Genomic DNA, 18247 nt, shown 5'->3' on the forward strand with positions numbered 1-18247 from the left:
TTAAATTCAAGTTGCTTTCGCTTTGACAATCGTATAAACTTTTCGCCTTATTACAAAATCTTAAATAGACCTGGTTTTAACTCAGCTTCAAAAGTCTTGGTTTAAGTTTAATACAGTAGTTAAAGCTTGTCCTACATATCATAAATAAACCGTGGACTGCTTCTTCCGCGATTTGAACCATGGCAAAGATTATGGCGCCACGCGCTTTGTGGCAGCTTAGCCACTGACGAGTTATGTAATAAATACACATACAATACACAATGATATTATTCAATTGTAACGTTCCGTATGGCACTAAAACAAAACCTTTTTTTTATTTAATTAAAACGGAACGTATTTCGCATGCAATATACGAAACCATATTGATAAACAAAACTCGCAAGTTAAACAAAAATTTCTTGGAAATAAATATATTGTTTGGAAGTGGAAGTGTTATTATTAAGTTGCCAATTGTTCCAAAAAAAAAATTCTTCATATCGAGCCGAACTTCGTAATGCACAGACTACTTACATTTTCGGAGACATTGCGCTTCCTCTAGGGTCGTGAGATTATTGCTGTTTTATTAAGTTTACATTTTTTTCGATTTATACATGAATATTAACTATTCTGACTTAATTTATCAATTAAGTCAGAATAGTTAATATTCATTTTAAATTAATAAATAACAAGTAATTATAACTGATTTTAACCTTGAAATTTCTAACAAATGACGTAACGTGAACGACTACAATTAAAAGACTCCAAAAATAATAATAATTGTAACTACATTAGTAATAATCGATTGACTTTTTGGTAGTCGGTAGTTTTTCAATTCGTGACTAAATAGCTGAAGGCTTGTTTTAATGACAAGGTAGTCATTTATTTATTTATTTAAAAAATATTTATTTTTATTTTATCCTGAGACTTCAATAAATTGACACATAAGTTTATACTTTTTATACTTATAACAAAAGGAATATTTTTCTACACTTATTTCAATAATAAATAATTAAATTTAACAAAAGTGTACGGCGGTGAATTCGCTTCTACAATGACTGTACGTAATGTAGTGTACGTAATATACTGTACGTAATGTACGGCATAATGTAGGAACAAAAACTTATTGGAAAAGTTATCAATATCATATGAAAGTGGTAAAGTAGGAAAGATGATAACATCACTATTAGATTCCCAACCATTGAAAAAGAGAAGAGAATAGAGAGAGGAATGGACTGGAGCTTGCCAATAGTATTATATACATAAAAACTAAGCGATCTCCCGCTCTGCGTTAAGATTTGTGGAGAGGAGTATACATTCATACATTTAAAACACCGAGCAAGCCAACAATGCAGCCAACAGCGGCAAATCTTGCCCACCAGATAGCTCGTGACATATTCTTGGCCTAGCTCCGGCCCGCTTCTATGGGCAAGCACAGTCTGAAACACGGCTGTTTATCACTGGATAGGCATTCATAGCATTATGTTTCCATGTGTTTTAATAATATAATAAATCCACGAATTTCCCACTATTACGAATTCAGTTAAATTAGTCCTTAATATTGGTATGATCACTATTTACTCTTCTCATTGTTTTTTTCACCATTTTCATTTTCATTAGGCTCAAAGGCTTGACTCACATTACAACCTCTACTCGCTACAGATGGAGTATTAGTTTGTCCATCGGAAATTTCTCGTGAATCCTTTGTTAAGGGTTTTTCTTGCGGTGGCTCTGAAAAGGTAGTTATAAATTATTTTGAGAATTTACAAACGAAAAATAAATATTTAAGCTATATAATATAATAGCTCACTCATTTAATTTTACTTACTTATATCCATAAGGGATTTTAAGAGCATCGCAATAGGATTATCTATAAGTGCCGTTACGAGGATAGCAAGAATGATTGTTAGGCTGAGGAAGGCGACAAATCTAAATAACTGAAACAAATAAATAATATTATGAATACTAGATTAATTACACATAAAAAAAAGAAAAACAATGCCGTCTAGGGACGCCCGAAAGAAGCGAAGCTAGCGGAGAAGCTCTTAATATATATATAGGTAGATACAAGATAGTATAGATATCGCATAACGAATTACACAGAGCGACAAGTCTGGCAGTATGTAACACTTGCAGTCTGCGGAGTGCCGACTGCCGATAAGAACAACATTATCCGATAGTGAGAACAAGCTATTAAAAACGATATACAAGAGCACGGTACAAATCTAGACTTTTTAACAAAACTATTGATTTTTCCGAAACGACCAGATGCTTTCGTTTTTCTTTTTTTTTAAACAATACTTTCGTTTTTTTGTTAGACACCAACCAACCACTTATGGGCAACTACTTGAAGTGAGGTAACTTAACCCACATGATTAGTCATCACTTGGTTGTTGGTTGGTCATCACCCCACCCATTTTAAATCAATGATAAACGATTAAGCTATCTTTAATGGTTGGTAATTATCACGCCCGTTTTATATCATTCAACAACGGCATCAATCAGCTATCACTTGGTGGTGGGTGATCATCCCTCACGGCTCATATCAGTCAAGGAATAAAATAAAGGTTCGTGAATAAGTTTATATAACACCTAGTTTCACTAAAGTGATAGTGTATGTGTAATATCCGTATTTTTTTAAAACATAATTTATTTGTATTTAAAAGCTTGCGAAACATACTTTCTGTTAATCGGATTTATCCTAAAACTGTTACCATTCTCAAGTCACGAGAACATTGGACTGAGTTATATGCCACGCGTTCACTCAAGTTAGCCTTCAACCAGTAAACGTTTTAATAAGCTAGGTAGGTATTATATAAATTACATGTTTTATACTTACTACTGAAGTCACTGTGAAATAGACAGGTTCAACCGCGGATGAATAGAAAGCGAACATCATTGAATAATGTACCAAATACATCCCATAGGAAACTTTAGCAGGGATCTTCCATATTTGTAAGCAAAGGAACCAATTTATTGGACCTGTAAGTATGCGTTGAAAATTAATTTTCTCCTTTATTTCATATTACACGTAATTAATAGTAAAAAAAATTATATAACTACAATTAAAAATCTATTGTAAACGGAAAAGAATAATATAAACTTTAATTTAAATACTTTATATTACAAGTCATAATTCATATATATATATATATATAATATTACGAATTAATTTCAACAAATATTAACAATATATTATCTATACAAATTATTTAAGTTTTCTTTAGTATTAATTCCGTCAATATTTGCCTTTAAAACAATTCGACACGTGTTTCGCCTCTACACGAGGCATCCTCAGGACGTGTTGTCTCGCGAAAATCTGGCACGAGATTTATTTTTGTGAAACTGAAGGTATTCTTGTTGGGAGCGCTTTTATAGTAAATTTGCTTGTAATATATTATATTTGCATGAAAGAAGTGTGTTACAGCCGTGGTAAATGATCCTCTGTCTGTCCGCTTACCTTGGCCTTCTGGGACACAAGCTGCTGTATGTAAAAAGTACTGAATATTTAAAAAGAAAATCACTAACCCCCATAACCTTTAACACATACAAATATTATCCATCCCACACTTGCTGCCCATATCGTCCGAGAGAATGCGTTGATAAAATTTGTTGCAGTCTGGTTATCCCAATCAAATTGGCTAATAAGGAAGTTGAGGTAAAGCATCAGATGAGTCATTCCGATAGAGATCAGAGTTAGGAATGCAGCTAATAACTAAAACAAAGAAAAAAAATTCTAAGGACTAATTGAAAACAATAGAATATAGAAATATATATTTATCATAGTGAGTTACAATTGCAACAACACTTGGTAAACGTCATGAAGCTTCGTAATGTTCGTAAAGAGACTTAGGACATAGGAAGAAAAACAGATATGAAATTTCCAGCCTATCATTTAAATCATATACTAACAACCTACATACATACAAACATACATTTAATCACGCCTCTTTCCCGTAGGGGTAGGCAGAGACCATTTCTTTCCACACAATACAAGACGCAAGTAGTACTTGGTATTCAGCATAGAGAAAACATTTAACGAATAACTGATTCATTCTCAACCCACTTTCATTCTATTTTGAATCTGTCAAGCAATTGTTCATGAACAAATTAATCAGCCACGGTGATGCTACACATCCCTGTCTAACCCCGTTTTGGATATGAAACCATTCAGTGTATGCCCCGTTTATCCTTACACAAGCACTAGAATCCCTATAAAGAGATTGCAATGCTCGTATGAGGATATTGCTGACACCGTTCGCGGACAATGCTGACCTTAATTCATTCCTCACGACTCTATCATAGGCCATTTCTAAATCCACGAACGCGCAACAGACCTTCTTGTTTTTAGCCAAACACTTTTCGGCTATGCACCGCAAGGAAAAGACCTGATCCGTACATCCCATTCCCTTTCTAAATCCCGCTTGTGCATCCCGTACTTTTTTGTCTGTTTCATTCGCAACTCTTTCCATCAACACTTTCGCATACAATTTACCGACGATGCTGAGAAGGCTTATCATCTTCATCCAAACTTAACTCACTTTCATCAACATTTATATTAGTTTCAATGGAAGGTGCCGGATGTAGTACGTGCACTTCCTCTCTTTCAAACAAACTTTCAAAATACTCCTTCCATCTCTTTAACACACATTCTTCTCCTCTTATAATGCTTCCATCTTGACTCCTGATTGTACTCAGCTCCGACGTAGAAGCTTTTCCTCTGGCTGTTTTGGTGGATTTCCAGAAGAACTTGATGATTAACTGGAAATCTTCAGTGAGCCTCCTATCAAAATAATTATTTTTTTCTTCTTTCTTTCTAGATACAACGTCCTTCGCTGCTGATTTCAATCTTTTATACTTCGTTCTTGCTTCCTTTATCTCGTCATCCGTTGCATTTTCAACTTTTTGGTTAGCTTTTGTTGCTAACAAATCCAACCACGCTTTCTTCTTTTCTTGCACAGCCACTTGTACTAACAACCTACTTCATATAATTCAATATAATAAGCGTTATCATTGACCAGGGAGTTTTTATAAATCGGGTATATGCATGTAACTTTTAATTAGTTCAAATGATATTTTTTTATTCGAGTTTACACCTTAAGAATCAATATTCATATAAGACGCCCGGTATGAGAAAAATATGGAGAGTAAAACCTACTCATCAAATGGGATGGTAACGTTTTTCTCATTTAATTAAAAACAGACATTGTCTGCTTACAAACAAGGCAACAATTAGCATTGTATTTTCCTGTCAGCCACCTAGCGATACTTTGGAAAATTATTTAATTTTGAAATACGAAGTGTTGTGGCTAATGAAAGTTACTTTCCTAAACTTTATTAGATGGCGTTGAACCACAGACACCCCATCTAAGTTCAAATTAAAAACAAATAATGCTAGATTAAACATCACTTAGTGTCACTTTCATAAACTATTTCGTATTTCCAAATCGAACACTGAATCCATCGAGTAATAGGACAACATAAGGGTTTTCGATAGATGGCTCTGATCACAGATTTTAATAATTAGGTACCTGACCATAAGTAAAATCACGATAAACTATGAAGTTATTTTAGTTTTTGAATATCTATTAATTTCTATAATTTTTTTAATTAATACGCTTTCATGTTAAGGAATTAGGTTGGAGCCTGCGCTTATGTCGAGTCTCAGTTTCTGTATTGATTTTGTTATCTCCTTTTCATATTTAGGTTTTATGCTTTTTTTGCATTCTTTCAAGCTTAATAATGTAAGGGGTTATAACTGTTCTGTCTTTATCTTTGCACAGATTGTTGTAAAATTCATTTATTCATCATTCTGGTATTCAATCGTGTATCTTGATTTTCCAGTCCATCCATGTTATATTTGTTAATTATAGGCTTTTTTGTAGTTTCAAGTTGTGAGAGATGTTTTCTTTTATAGCATTTCTATATTTTGTGTAGTCAAGTTCTATATATGTTTGGACTAGTTTGTATAAAGCGGAGAATATATTTTTCATGCTTCTAGATTTGTTTTTTGGTCTCTGCAATGCATTCCTATTTTTTAATAGCTTTACTGTATTTGCCGATAATGTTGTGTGTTTAAGGCTAATAATTATAGCGTTATTGTGTCATAATAATATGATTGTACTGAGATGTTTTTCAAGGAAGCGAAGTTGGTGGTGAGTTGTGATATTAAGCTATCTTTGTATTACTTAATTTCTTCTTACGTCTTAAGTTGGCTGATTTGAGTTTTTACAAAAAAGTGAGTGGAAAAGACAATGTCAATACATAAAATAAATGAAATTAATACTTACTCGTGACATTTGGACCTTCTTATTCCTGTAAATGCGAAGAATATATCCAACAATCATACCAACGAAGAATGGGGGCGAACGGGTTAATACATTAAAATAGTATAGAGTGTAGTAGTTATTAGCAGTATCAGTGAGAAATATGTAAAGAGTAGCAACTAGTAGTGATACGGTAAGTCCTATGATGAGAGCTGACCAAGAAGAACGCTTGCTATCACGTAACAGCCAGAATAGTACCAACGGAGATATTAAATGAAGCTGAACATCTATTGCCAGGTACCACGTTACTGCAAGACACTAAAACATTAATAATTAAAATTAAACATTTGAAAATTTTTAAATGATTTCGTCGATGTTTTTATTGAATTATCAGAAATAAGTGCAGAATGACATTATTATGATAGTGCAGATTTAAAAAGAAAGTGGAAAGCTGAAGAACATATCACTATACTATTATAATGGATGGTAGGATGGTCCTGTCATCGGAAACTCTGCTTCATGTTTTTAGGGTCCCGAAGCTTAACCCTTATAGATTCGTCTTGTCTGTCTGTCTGGCTGTGACACACGGACGGACAGAACCGTCCGCATGTCACAGCCACTTTACTACCACTATATTGTTGAAACTTAGTAAGTAGATGTAGGTATTATATAAACCGCATTAAAATTTTCACACAAAAATAGAAAAAATAAAACAATAAATTTTGGGGGTAAATAATAAAAAATGTTTTTCATCAAACAAATACGTGTCGGATAGGTATTCAAAAACGATATTGTGATATTGAGGTTTATAATAACATTTTTTTCTTAGCTGAACAGTTTGCGCGAGAGACACTTCCAAAGTTGTACGATGTATCAATATTATTATAAGATTATATTATCATTTACCTTTAGGCGTTTTCGATGAAATAATCTTTTCACAATTGGTTTGGGAAACTATAACTATTATAAAAAAATGTTATAAGTGAAGAAATGCGCTCGACCAATATCGCGGAAACCGATAATGAATTTATGTGTTTCTGTGGCTATATTCATTAAAGGTATAAGCTTTTCTGTGCTTGAATAATCCACGTCCGCAAATACTTCGGAATAATCCATTTCGCTTTTGTTTTACAATAGTTTTTTATCTGCCTCCCACTTATGACTTATGTTTGACCTATTATGTTTGTACTTACAGCTTCTTGCGGATTGACAAAGTTTTGGATGTAAAGAAGTGTGGTCCACCAAAATGCTCTACACTTGTGCACGTTTTCAGCAGCTAGGTACCAGAATCCACCATCCGATATTCTATTGAATAAAGACACTTCAAAGAGTATAACTGCTGCCAGTAAAGGAAACATCCTAAGTAACCTTCCCAAGTAAAACTTGTGTAAATTCATCAAGAGAGACTCTGAAAATAATACGTTTTCATGAAGTTATTTTTATTATTGATTATTATTTACTTAAATTTATTATCAAAGTACTGCTAAAGTTACCGTGATTTGGATTGTTTTGAAGCACTAATTATTTCTAAAGACGAAACGCATAAAGTAAAATTTAAACAGACCAGTAATGTAATTTTTGGCGCTGATTAACATCTAAATATGTAAGTATATGCCTCGTGATTTGTTGTTTGTAAGTAAATGGTAAAAGAAAAAAAAATCGACGATTAAAGTGTGTAGATTAACTTAAAACTTTCAAGTTAGCAATTTATGACTAACAACTTTGAATTATAAATAAATTAGAAAAATGTTGGTGGGTTGTAGAAGTTCCAAACCAAAAGATAACGCAGCAAAGCAGCTACAATTTTTGGGGTATCCAGAACTCTGTGAATAGCTTGAGTGCTTGGCATTGCGAGGCGACATCACTCAATTGCAATCAGCTGTTTAACCTGACCCCTACCGCTAAATTCTACCCTCTCAACAACCACTCTCATCCTTTTCTGGTTGTGTGACAGTCCTCCAAAGTACTGTTTTAAAGGCAGTTCTACGTACAATCAGGCTATGAAATGTGCTTTCTTGCGCGTTGCTTCCAAGTTAATATGACATAAGTACCATCAATAAAAGGGAGTATGCTGTCCGAAAATGCCAGCAAAACTTATATTCCATAAATATAATTTAGTACAAGTTTGCTTGAAAGAGCAATTCCCAAATGGAAAGTTATAATGACGGCATAGGGCTCTTTTAATCGTGTGTTTAAAGGACATTTTCTGTTATCTTCTTTGTTATTCTGCTTAGAGTCTAATCCAAATTTACTTTTCTAGAGTAATATCAAAAGAAAGGATATTATCTGAAGGGCAGCATATGGTTTAATACTATTTATATTATATTAGTTTTATAAGCATATAATTTAACTTACTTGGTGTGAACTTGACGTAACTGATGTAAACTATCAACAAACCGCTGAGCATGAAAAAAGTGTCCACAGTAAGAAAAGCCCCAGTCACCGAAATACTAACAACTTTTTGATACCACTAAAACAAAACAACACGCATCTAATAATACAAGAGCCATCGAATATCAAACACGATAAAATATTTCAAAAAAATACATTAAAACACTAATGGGAGTGACAATATTAATGTTATTATAACACAGCGCATTCTTGTAACAAATTGATTCACAATATAATGCATTGTGCAAAGTTTTAGTGGTAGTTTTAAATACCTCATTATTATAATACGTACTTATGTTTATATAAATGGTGTAATGTAATGCCTCTAGGGAAAAAAATATATTTGCGGAAATCCATAACGAACCAAATGTTTTGAGTGTATTGGTTTGAGTGGCACGAGACATTGCGTGTTTCGTAATATCTCGTGCCAGAGTTTGGCGAGTCAACATCTCCTTAGGATTCCTGGTGTAGAGGTTCGACAGGTGTCGAATTGTTTAAAGACAAATATTGGCGGAATTAACACTAAAGAAAACTTAAAACATTTGGAGCCTAGGGGAAATATAACAGCTTTTTTAGACTACTTTACTAGAGATGGTGCTTATGGTAGGTAGATTTTGTGTAGGTAAATTTTTGATTTATTTGCAGTTCTATAAGCTGAAATAAACTCAATTGTTGGAGTGTCATTAGGAATATAGTGGTGTTAACCAATTACTGAACTATGAAGATCACTAGTCGGTTGATAATCGACATATAAAACTAGAAATGTATGGCTTATCGACTAACACAGAATTAATAACTCCCTGTCTTAAGCCCCGTAAATTATAATTGTGCAATAGCAAAATTATAACCATGCCAACTAAGACAAAGTAAAATTAAAAAAATAATTTAGTAAACTACGTCAGTAAATTAAAAATAAACACATGATTGTTATAAAATCATCAAAAATTTTCAATATATTATCAATGGGCAAGTAATAACCAAACCTTAAATGAGAAATCTCACAAAGAACTACGAACTAATAATAAAAAATACGATCAAAAACTACATTATTATGTGTGACTCTAAGAAATCAACAATGACAATTTCTTTTAATTACTTTGATGTATTTTAATAGAAGAATACTAAAAGAATATTAAGAGCTTTCAGGTTTAAATATACCCAAGCTTTGTCATTGTAGTCACTCAGTTTAACATACCTCAGCAATATCAAGAATGTTAGCTGTAACATAAAGTAAGATAAAGAAAGTATGTCCGAGAACGACCCAAATCATTGCAATTGCTCTTATTCCGTCCAAACATTCAAGAGTCCCTGGTTTATCAGAACTACGTAATAAATCTGCCAAGTTGGAGTAAGCAGAAAAAAGACGAAGTGGATGCATTCGTTTTGAACCTGAAATACATTTTTTCTTAGATTACGAATTGTTCATGAACAACAAAAGAAGTTTAAATTAAATAATTACTGAATAAACACGAACATTATTCACTTAGCTACTTAGATAAGATTAAAGATAAAATTTATAATTCAATAAAACGTCTACCAGTATTAGTGATTTTAAGATAATTTTATTCAATTGATTTATAATTTGCATCTTAAATATCGCTATCTTTCTTACGATAGTAATATGTATGACTGATGCTTATCTCCGGTGAATAAGATACTCTAACGGCCGTTCCCAACATACTATTTACAGATAGAGAAAAATTACCACCGTCTACAGTCAGTAATTAGCTGTCAATAATCTGAAGCTGTCCCAATATACCCGATAAGTCATTCTTACCGCCTTATTTTGGGACGCGTGAATTGCAATTTCCATACAAACTTCTATCGCCGGTAAGCTATACGTCGTCCCATTGACAGACAGCGTGTACGGATAAGGTGAGTTACCATCGATAGGTTTATTGAGAAATAAAAGTCAACGATAGTACCGATTTTTATCTCAAGTAAGAGATAGACTGAATATTGGGAACGGGAGTGATCTGAAAACTTATTTGATTTTAATTATTATTATTTTTGACGTTGAAATTAATCACAATAATCGTTCACATAATATGATGCAGTTTGTAATTGCATGTCTTAGCATCGCTTAAGGAATCTTCTTTTGGCCATGAGTTAAAATTAAAATCACCGAGGAAGACACATTTCCAAATTTATAATTTAAATAAAAACTACAATTCCCATACCTTCTTGGCAAGACATATAGGGATTGTGTTTTGCAATCAAGGAACCGAAAGATAAATTAATCACGAAAGATTTTATGAGCACCATTCGTATATAATTATTTGATTTAGGAAACATCCACTGTATATTAATATGAATGAATTTTGAAGCTAGATTAATGCATTATAAGTTCTAGCAATAGTAATTGTTGCTGTTGATATATAAAAGAAAACACCTTTGTTGCTGATATAAAAGAAAACACCTATCAACTTACTTCTTTTGAGGTAAAATAGATGATAAAGGTCATATGATGTGCTTACTACTATCATGAAACCAATGATTGAGAAGAGCACTCTGAAAAAAAATATATTTCGTTGACCACTTAGAATTTTACTAAAACTTTACAAGTATTTGAAATAAAATTCGATTAAAAAATTATAATACTACTTAAATAAACAATTTAAGAGCTTAGATTTTAGTTGGCTTAAACCGTTTTGTCGGCAGAAGTATTCTTCTTTATTAACTGTTTTTTATTTAAAATTACCAATCCATATATCAAATTGAATAATAATATGGATAAGAAAGATCACGAAATAAGGACAGCCATAAAGTGACTGACTGCAGTGGATGAGTTAAAATGTGACAATAGGTTTACTGAATATAATTATGTACAATAATTGTAATACTTACATAGCCACATAGTCCCCAGCAACCCAATGCCTATCATTCGGCAGTCTGCACATATCATCCTCATAAACAAAACCATATGATGTTACATTTATGATACTGTTAATTGCTTCATGTGTTGTGCAGACCTTTGGTATACAAATAGCAAATTTCAGCCCCAAATTTCGAATGATAGTAGTATTATCATTGCCAAGCCTGGAAAGAGTTGTAATAATAATATTGAGACTTAATACGTAACATTCTTTTATGTTATTTTGGCTTAATGTTAATAACATGAGATAGAAATAAATAATAAACTTTTTTAAGATTAAATTGTTTCATATATGAAACTAATGAAAATATTGATTAGGCTTTATGATCATTAATGTTTAGTACCTACCTACTTTCTTACATCCTATTATATATCTACCTACTACTAAATTGAAATATACGTTATTAGTTAGTTTATTGGAATTCACTTTAAAATGAAGATAATAAACAGGGTAAAAATTTTAAAGCACAGTACTTTCAGCTGAAAGTACAAACTATCAAATTTAATATTAATATTTTTAGAGGAGCGAATAGCTTAGGGCTAATAAATTCCAATTCTATATTTACAACATTTCGTAATCATTTTCACTGTTGATAAATCTGGAAAGTAATTAATGTCTGACGTGATTCAATGATAGTTAATCTGAGAAAAGATAATAAAACAAATTCGAAGCCGATGTTCGACACATAATTACAACCACTTGATCATGCTCTCGTTTCATGCTGAAAAATTAAGTAGTTATAGAATACAATAAAAACAATTATTAAAATATATTATTTTAAGTAATTTGAAAATTTAATTATAGACTTCTGTTTTATACTTCTTCGATTAAGATAAGCCGTGGAAATCGAAAAAGAAAATAGATTTAAAAATGATTAAGATTAGTACTTTGTATAATATTATATTGCACTGAAAGTATTGTATTAAATCTAATCATATTATTATTAATTAAATAGGATATATTATTATGATTACTTATAATACATAAAAAAGTAGGTTAATGTGATCTATTACAAAAATATAAATAAGCTATCCCAGCAGTCCGTTCGTTTCACGATGTATCAATCAATTTAGTATAATATAAAAACTCAACAAGAACAAAATTATCTTATAAATTCATAAAACTTATAATTTGTAAGTCGTATGTCTACCACGAGGTAAAAGAGTGTGTGCGAGTAATCTTTAGGAGCGATTGAACAATTAACAGATACATAAATACATTATAATTATAAACATTAATTAAAGCCGTGTTACGAAGCACTCAAGTATTGCTGAAGAGCTAGGAGTATAGCCAAAGAGGATGTAAATACTACGTAATAAGAGGACTGCCTAAATAAATGAAATTAAGTTTAGTATGAAACGTGCAGTCACTTGTTATAAGTTTGAAATGGTAGTAACAGTATGGCGATTGGCGACGAAGTTAAACCGGCTAAGTTTGAAAGCGAACAGTTGCTTAAAACGTAGTGGATTTCGGCTATCTCCGTTTTTCACAAGATTATAGCCGTCATCTGTCAATCTATCAATGACTGCACGTTTCATACATACGAGCGAATCGCTATTTTCTTAGCGAGTTTCGCTCGGCTGGCATTTTTAGAATTTTGTTTTTTTTTTTTCTTGGAAAAGCTAACGATATAACCTCATCTTTTGAGCAAAGTTGGCATTTCATTCTCTAAATAAAATAAAAATAAATCTTTATAATTATATTATTTCAACAAATGTGAATTTATTTATTTGACAAACAATGATATAGAGTTAAAGTGATATTATTCATTAGAAAATTAACACTTGCACTTTTTACAGGTCAAGTCATTATCAGGTTCTTGATTGTCTCTTTTATTCTTATTTATTGATGAAAGATTAAAGTGTTCCTTGGCACCATTTCATTTCATTTTAATATAAGTACTATAATTTTAATCGCACTACTGGATTTTGAAAGGTTAATGCAACTTGCACGTTTTAAAATTTTCATCTTTTAAATAAAATAATTGAAAATAGGAAATTGAAAGTTACATTATTAATTACCACATACAATTAATATGACGTTGTTATTAAATACTAACTAATATGGCTGTGTGGGTTCGAACCCATTGCCTGTCCTAATAATGGGCAAAGAAACCAAAAAGCGGATGGTACAAAATCATGACGCCATCTTGCCGTAACGGACTTCCGGTGTGTTGCATTGTCATCCAGTAGTCGTAGTCGCGCCTTAAGAAGTCTTACTTCGAAAAATGTGCAAGTATGTACACACCTAGAAGTTGAGTCCAATATATAGGGTCTAATAGACAGTGTATTTCTTAATTGAGAGTATTTCAATTCATTTTGTTCCAATAACTCCAAGTAGCCGTCAACTTTTATTGTATTGACGTTAAATATAGGCCACTCAAGGGATGGTATATCAAATTCTTGATTGAAAGGTACATTGATTAAACAATATTTTCCTTCAAATGTCATATCTAAAGCATCCTGCCTTATGGATACACATTGATGATAGTTTCCCATGTCTCTCAAATTTCCTTTTAATAATCCTTTCGGCGTTCGCGCTCCTGCGTCCACAACTAAAACAGTTTTCAAATTTCAACAGCGTTTCATTGACTTAACTTCTGCTGGTCCTTCTATATCACATACGAAACAATCAAACAAATCATGAAACGACTACACCTTTACAATGTTACTCTTAAATATAGAATAATGTAAAAAACTTGAAAAATTATTTATTGTATATATTACATAAAAAAATTACGTTGTCAAGAATGATTTTTACGCTTCTCCTTCCACTCGTTACAACATTATGTTAATGTTTATTTGAAGGTTTGTTTGCGCCAAATGCTTCTTGTTAATAAATTAATCCCTGCTATATATAAAGTTATTACCTGTAATTAGCTCAATATATTTTATCCATGAAATCTATTCAGTATTTTGTGTTATGTGCAGCGAAACAATAGAGATATGCAAATTTCAGCATGCCTATACTTAGGACCACTATTGTTTCCGTCAAATTAATATTATTTATGTAGATGTTACTTACATTGTGTGAGAATTCCAGTATCCTCAAAAATCATATGATAAAGTTGTCGCTGACACATTTCTTTATCTAGAACCCGTTCATGTAGATCTCTATCAAATGGATATAAATTTGGAAAATCATCTAAATATAACCTTGCACATGATTGTGAAACAAACTGAAAAATAATAAATAAAATAAAAAACTCCATCGCTACCGCAAATCGAGGTAGCACTAATTAAGTTTTAGGGAATCAACTCGTTGGAAGAGATTGCATGCCGTCGTAATTACAAAATACCGTACATACTCAACTATCTTATCGGCTTTCAAGTAATCGATGTATGTGAGGATCTACTATCCTTTTAGATGGAATTGAAATAAAACTTAAGATAAGCCTACCACTTTCGTACTGTGTTAATAAAATACATATTTAAATAAATTAGAAAAGGTAATAAATATTGTAGGTGATGCACTTTTTTAATCGTTTACACCCAGGTAAAAGGCAATCTAATAGTTTTAAAATTTTTATATTATATGATCTAAATGAGCTGTAAATGAAAGTTTGTGATATAATATATAATACCTAGATCATGAATTTAGCTCACTATAGACAAATTATGACTCGTGAAATGGTACTGCAATTTAATTTGGTTTCTTTGTCAATTGAAGCTGATTATAAACCCTTATCTGTGTTCAAGTACAGTTGATTAAGGGAGCAATATCCAATACGGCTGTGATATCACGCTGATGAGATATAGTCTCAGATTTATGTATTTAATAAATTTGTAAAATTTTGCGTCGTGTACATAAAGGAGCACATTGCATTTACTAATGAAATTAGCAATGTCTTTAATGTACAGGGTAAATAATAGTGGTCCTAAGTGGGATTTTTGTGGGAACCCAAATGGTCCCCACGAAAAATTTGATATGTAACCTCTGGTTGAGACTGCCTAAGAATCCAGCGGAATAGGTCGACGTGCACTCCGGCAGCACAGAGCTTCTACAAAAGCAAATACTGATTTATTTTATTGAATGCTTTGGAAAAGTCAGAATACAATATGACGTCTACTTGTGTTGTAGTGTCCATGGCATCAAGTATAAAATCGGTGAAAGTATAATTTTGAGATAGCTCGATATTGAGTAATATCATCTCTTTTATAATTTTTCGGTAACAGGGAATTATCATATTTGCGATTTTTCCATACAAAATATATTATAATTCATTTTTATGATACATTTTCCATTTCGAGTGATATTTACGATTTTGGTCAATTTCACCAGAGTTCGAGTGACAGAAGGAGCATAAAATTAGAAGACGATATTTTTTTATTTTAAAGTCTTATTTTAACTATGAAATACCCCCGCCTATTGGGGTCCAACCGAGCGACACCTCAACCCAAAATTCACCTCACAACGTGAGAGTTGAACTAGACATACCACGATTTACGGTCAATGCGTCACTTGGACGGCTCAGTTGGTAAGAGCGCTCGGATGGAACTCGAGAGGCGCGGGTTCAAGTCCTGCATCGTCCATAAATTTTGGTACAAATTAAATTTGTATAGTAGACGATAGATTTCTAAGTGGGACGTTTTGCTAAATTAAATCTTTTAAATTAGTGTTAAAATTTACTAGCGATTCAAAGTCATTTATTTTGCTTAGTTCTAAATTAATAGAATCATAATCCACCATGTGGAATAGCGGCTTACAGGATTCATTATAGTTTAACTGCTTCAAGTATATGTAAGGCCGCGAGTGAGGATGCAGCTAGCTGCGAAGTGGCGGCGCGCAGAATGGCTAGAGAAGAGGCCGTATCACAAGACTGTTGCACAATCAGGGGCATACTCAGCCATAGCTCGTCGGCAGCCGCATCAGGCACGCACAGCGTTACGCTAGTCTCCGCCGAACACAGCTCGCTGCGCATGACTATCGCCACTCCTAGCCTTACTGTCTCGGTATTTACGGTAAACTACATAACTATGATTAAAAAAATCACCATCATAAACAGACTAATTGGCATACGTTTCAGTCAAGCAAATAACATCACATTCATTGCATAAAATTGTACTCGAAAATAATTCATTTGATTTTGTGCGTAGTCCCCTAACATTTTGATACACAATAGGTGAGTTTAGATGGCTATTTTAAGTAAAAAAATGTGGTAACGCCAGTTGTCCAAATAACACACAACCTTTCCCTTAACTCCTTACACCTTTATCCTAGCAACTTAGCCGGTACAAGTTAAGAATAAACTGCGAGCCGCGACATCTATGGTCGTATGACGTAGCACACATTCCGTCAAGTAACCGCATGCGAAGGTTGAGCTCCCGCAACATTTAAGTATAAATCCAGGAAATCCTCGTATTCCTGTTGATTTGCCGCCGTGAGATCATAGTGATTTCTTAGTTAAGTGTCCCGCGATTAAAAAATATTGTGGTTCGCCAGCAAACTCAGGCCAATATAGAAGAACCCAGGATCTTGCAGAAGAGGTGAGTACCGGCTATTCCCGTTACTCCAATGATTCCTGTTCTGTTCACCGGAGTACCCTCTTTTATTAAAACAGTCCACTTTAAATTCCCTGGCGCAAACACAATGAATGTGTTCGTATTGTTTTCGATTTGTAAAGTTGATCTTTATACCATGGTATAAAGATATACCATGGTATAGATAAGCTATATTTCCACATTTATTATGTTCATGCCAACAACACATAAACAATACAAATAAACAATAATTGGAGGATAATATTTAAATTCCTTTGTAACCAAATTAACAAATTTGTAAAATCATATAATATAATTAATAAAAACCAGTTTGATTTTCAGAAAAAGAAAAGCACTACCCACTTATTGCGAACATTTACAGATGATGGAAATAAATCGCTTCATGATAAACTTCGCGTTTTAGCTCTATTTATTCATTTTAGCAGGGCTTTTTATATACTAAATTATAAAGTACTATTTGACAAATTTGCAAGAAATGGCTTACAGGGCCGTTTCTAGATTTAATAAAGAGTTACCATCAGAAGCGTGCATTGGTTTTCTAGCAAGGTAGGCAGAGTGGATCTAATTAGTTGTAGTTGCGCTTTATTCCGAGAGTACGACATAAGCTGTATGAAACGCTGCTTGCTTCGTATATACAATCTGAAGACTGCTTTCCGTAGGTAGTAAATTAACTTTAATACTAGTGCTATATTTCTTTAAGTTCATAATGAGGTAGGCACTGCCTAATTGCCTATATGATATGCACGCCCCTGGAGATAAAGATAGATGCACGACTGTCAAAGTAGCCAACAGCTTTGAATCAACATGATCCCAACAAATAAAGGAACAGATCACGGATCGATTATAGGACCTATGGAGTATTTACTGTATGTGAATGATATGTGTGACATTATAACTTAAGGCTCCGTTTACGATTTTGCTGATGACACATGTCTAATGATAGCTCATAAAGACCTAGAAGCTGCACAAATAACTATACAAAATAACTTAACTTTATTGTGCAAATGGGCTCATGATATCAGCCTCGTAGTAAATGCTCAATAAACTCAAATTATACATATTCATTCTTCACATATCTCATCCCCTACTTCGCCAACTATCATTGCTCATACCCATCAATGCTGCATACTGTAATAAGTCTTAACTGTCGTTGTCCAAAAATAGATCTTGTAAGTCAGCATATGTATCTCGGCCTTATAATTGACAACATATTCAACTGGAATCCTCATAATATTGA

The 18247-nt window shown here is 32.8% G+C and overlaps 1 protein-coding gene across 2 annotated transcripts; it reads right to left on the minus strand.

Annotated features, from left to right (window-relative positions):
* Positions 1-394: 394 nt before the first annotated feature.
* Positions 395-14663, minus strand: LOC126967962 (O-acyltransferase like protein-like). Of its 2 annotated transcripts, XM_050812688.1 has the most exons (12): positions 14534-14663; positions 13757-14063; positions 11481-11672; positions 11065-11144; positions 9829-10022; positions 8598-8712; positions 7436-7650; positions 6267-6560; positions 3505-3691; positions 2816-2958; positions 1805-1913; positions 395-1707 (listed from the first exon to the last, which is right to left on the minus strand). In XM_050812688.1, the coding sequence occupies exons 1-12, from the start codon at positions 14589-14591 to the stop codon at positions 1550-1552; spliced, it is 2052 nt and encodes a 683-aa protein (XP_050668645.1). In that variant the 5' UTR covers positions 14592-14663; the 3' UTR covers positions 395-1549. The 2 variants fall into 2 exon arrangements, with proteins under 2 accessions (XP_050668645.1, XP_050668646.1); XM_050812689.1 differs by lacking the exons at positions 13757-14063; positions 14534-14663 and adding an exon at positions 11857-11883.
* Positions 14664-18247: the final 3584 nt, after the last annotated feature.

The sequence above is a fragment of the Leptidea sinapis genome, chromosome 14 (genome assembly GCF_905404315.1).
Source record: "Leptidea sinapis chromosome 14, ilLepSina1.1, whole genome shotgun sequence".
NCBI lineage: Eukaryota > Metazoa > Arthropoda > Insecta > Lepidoptera > Pieridae > Leptidea > Leptidea sinapis.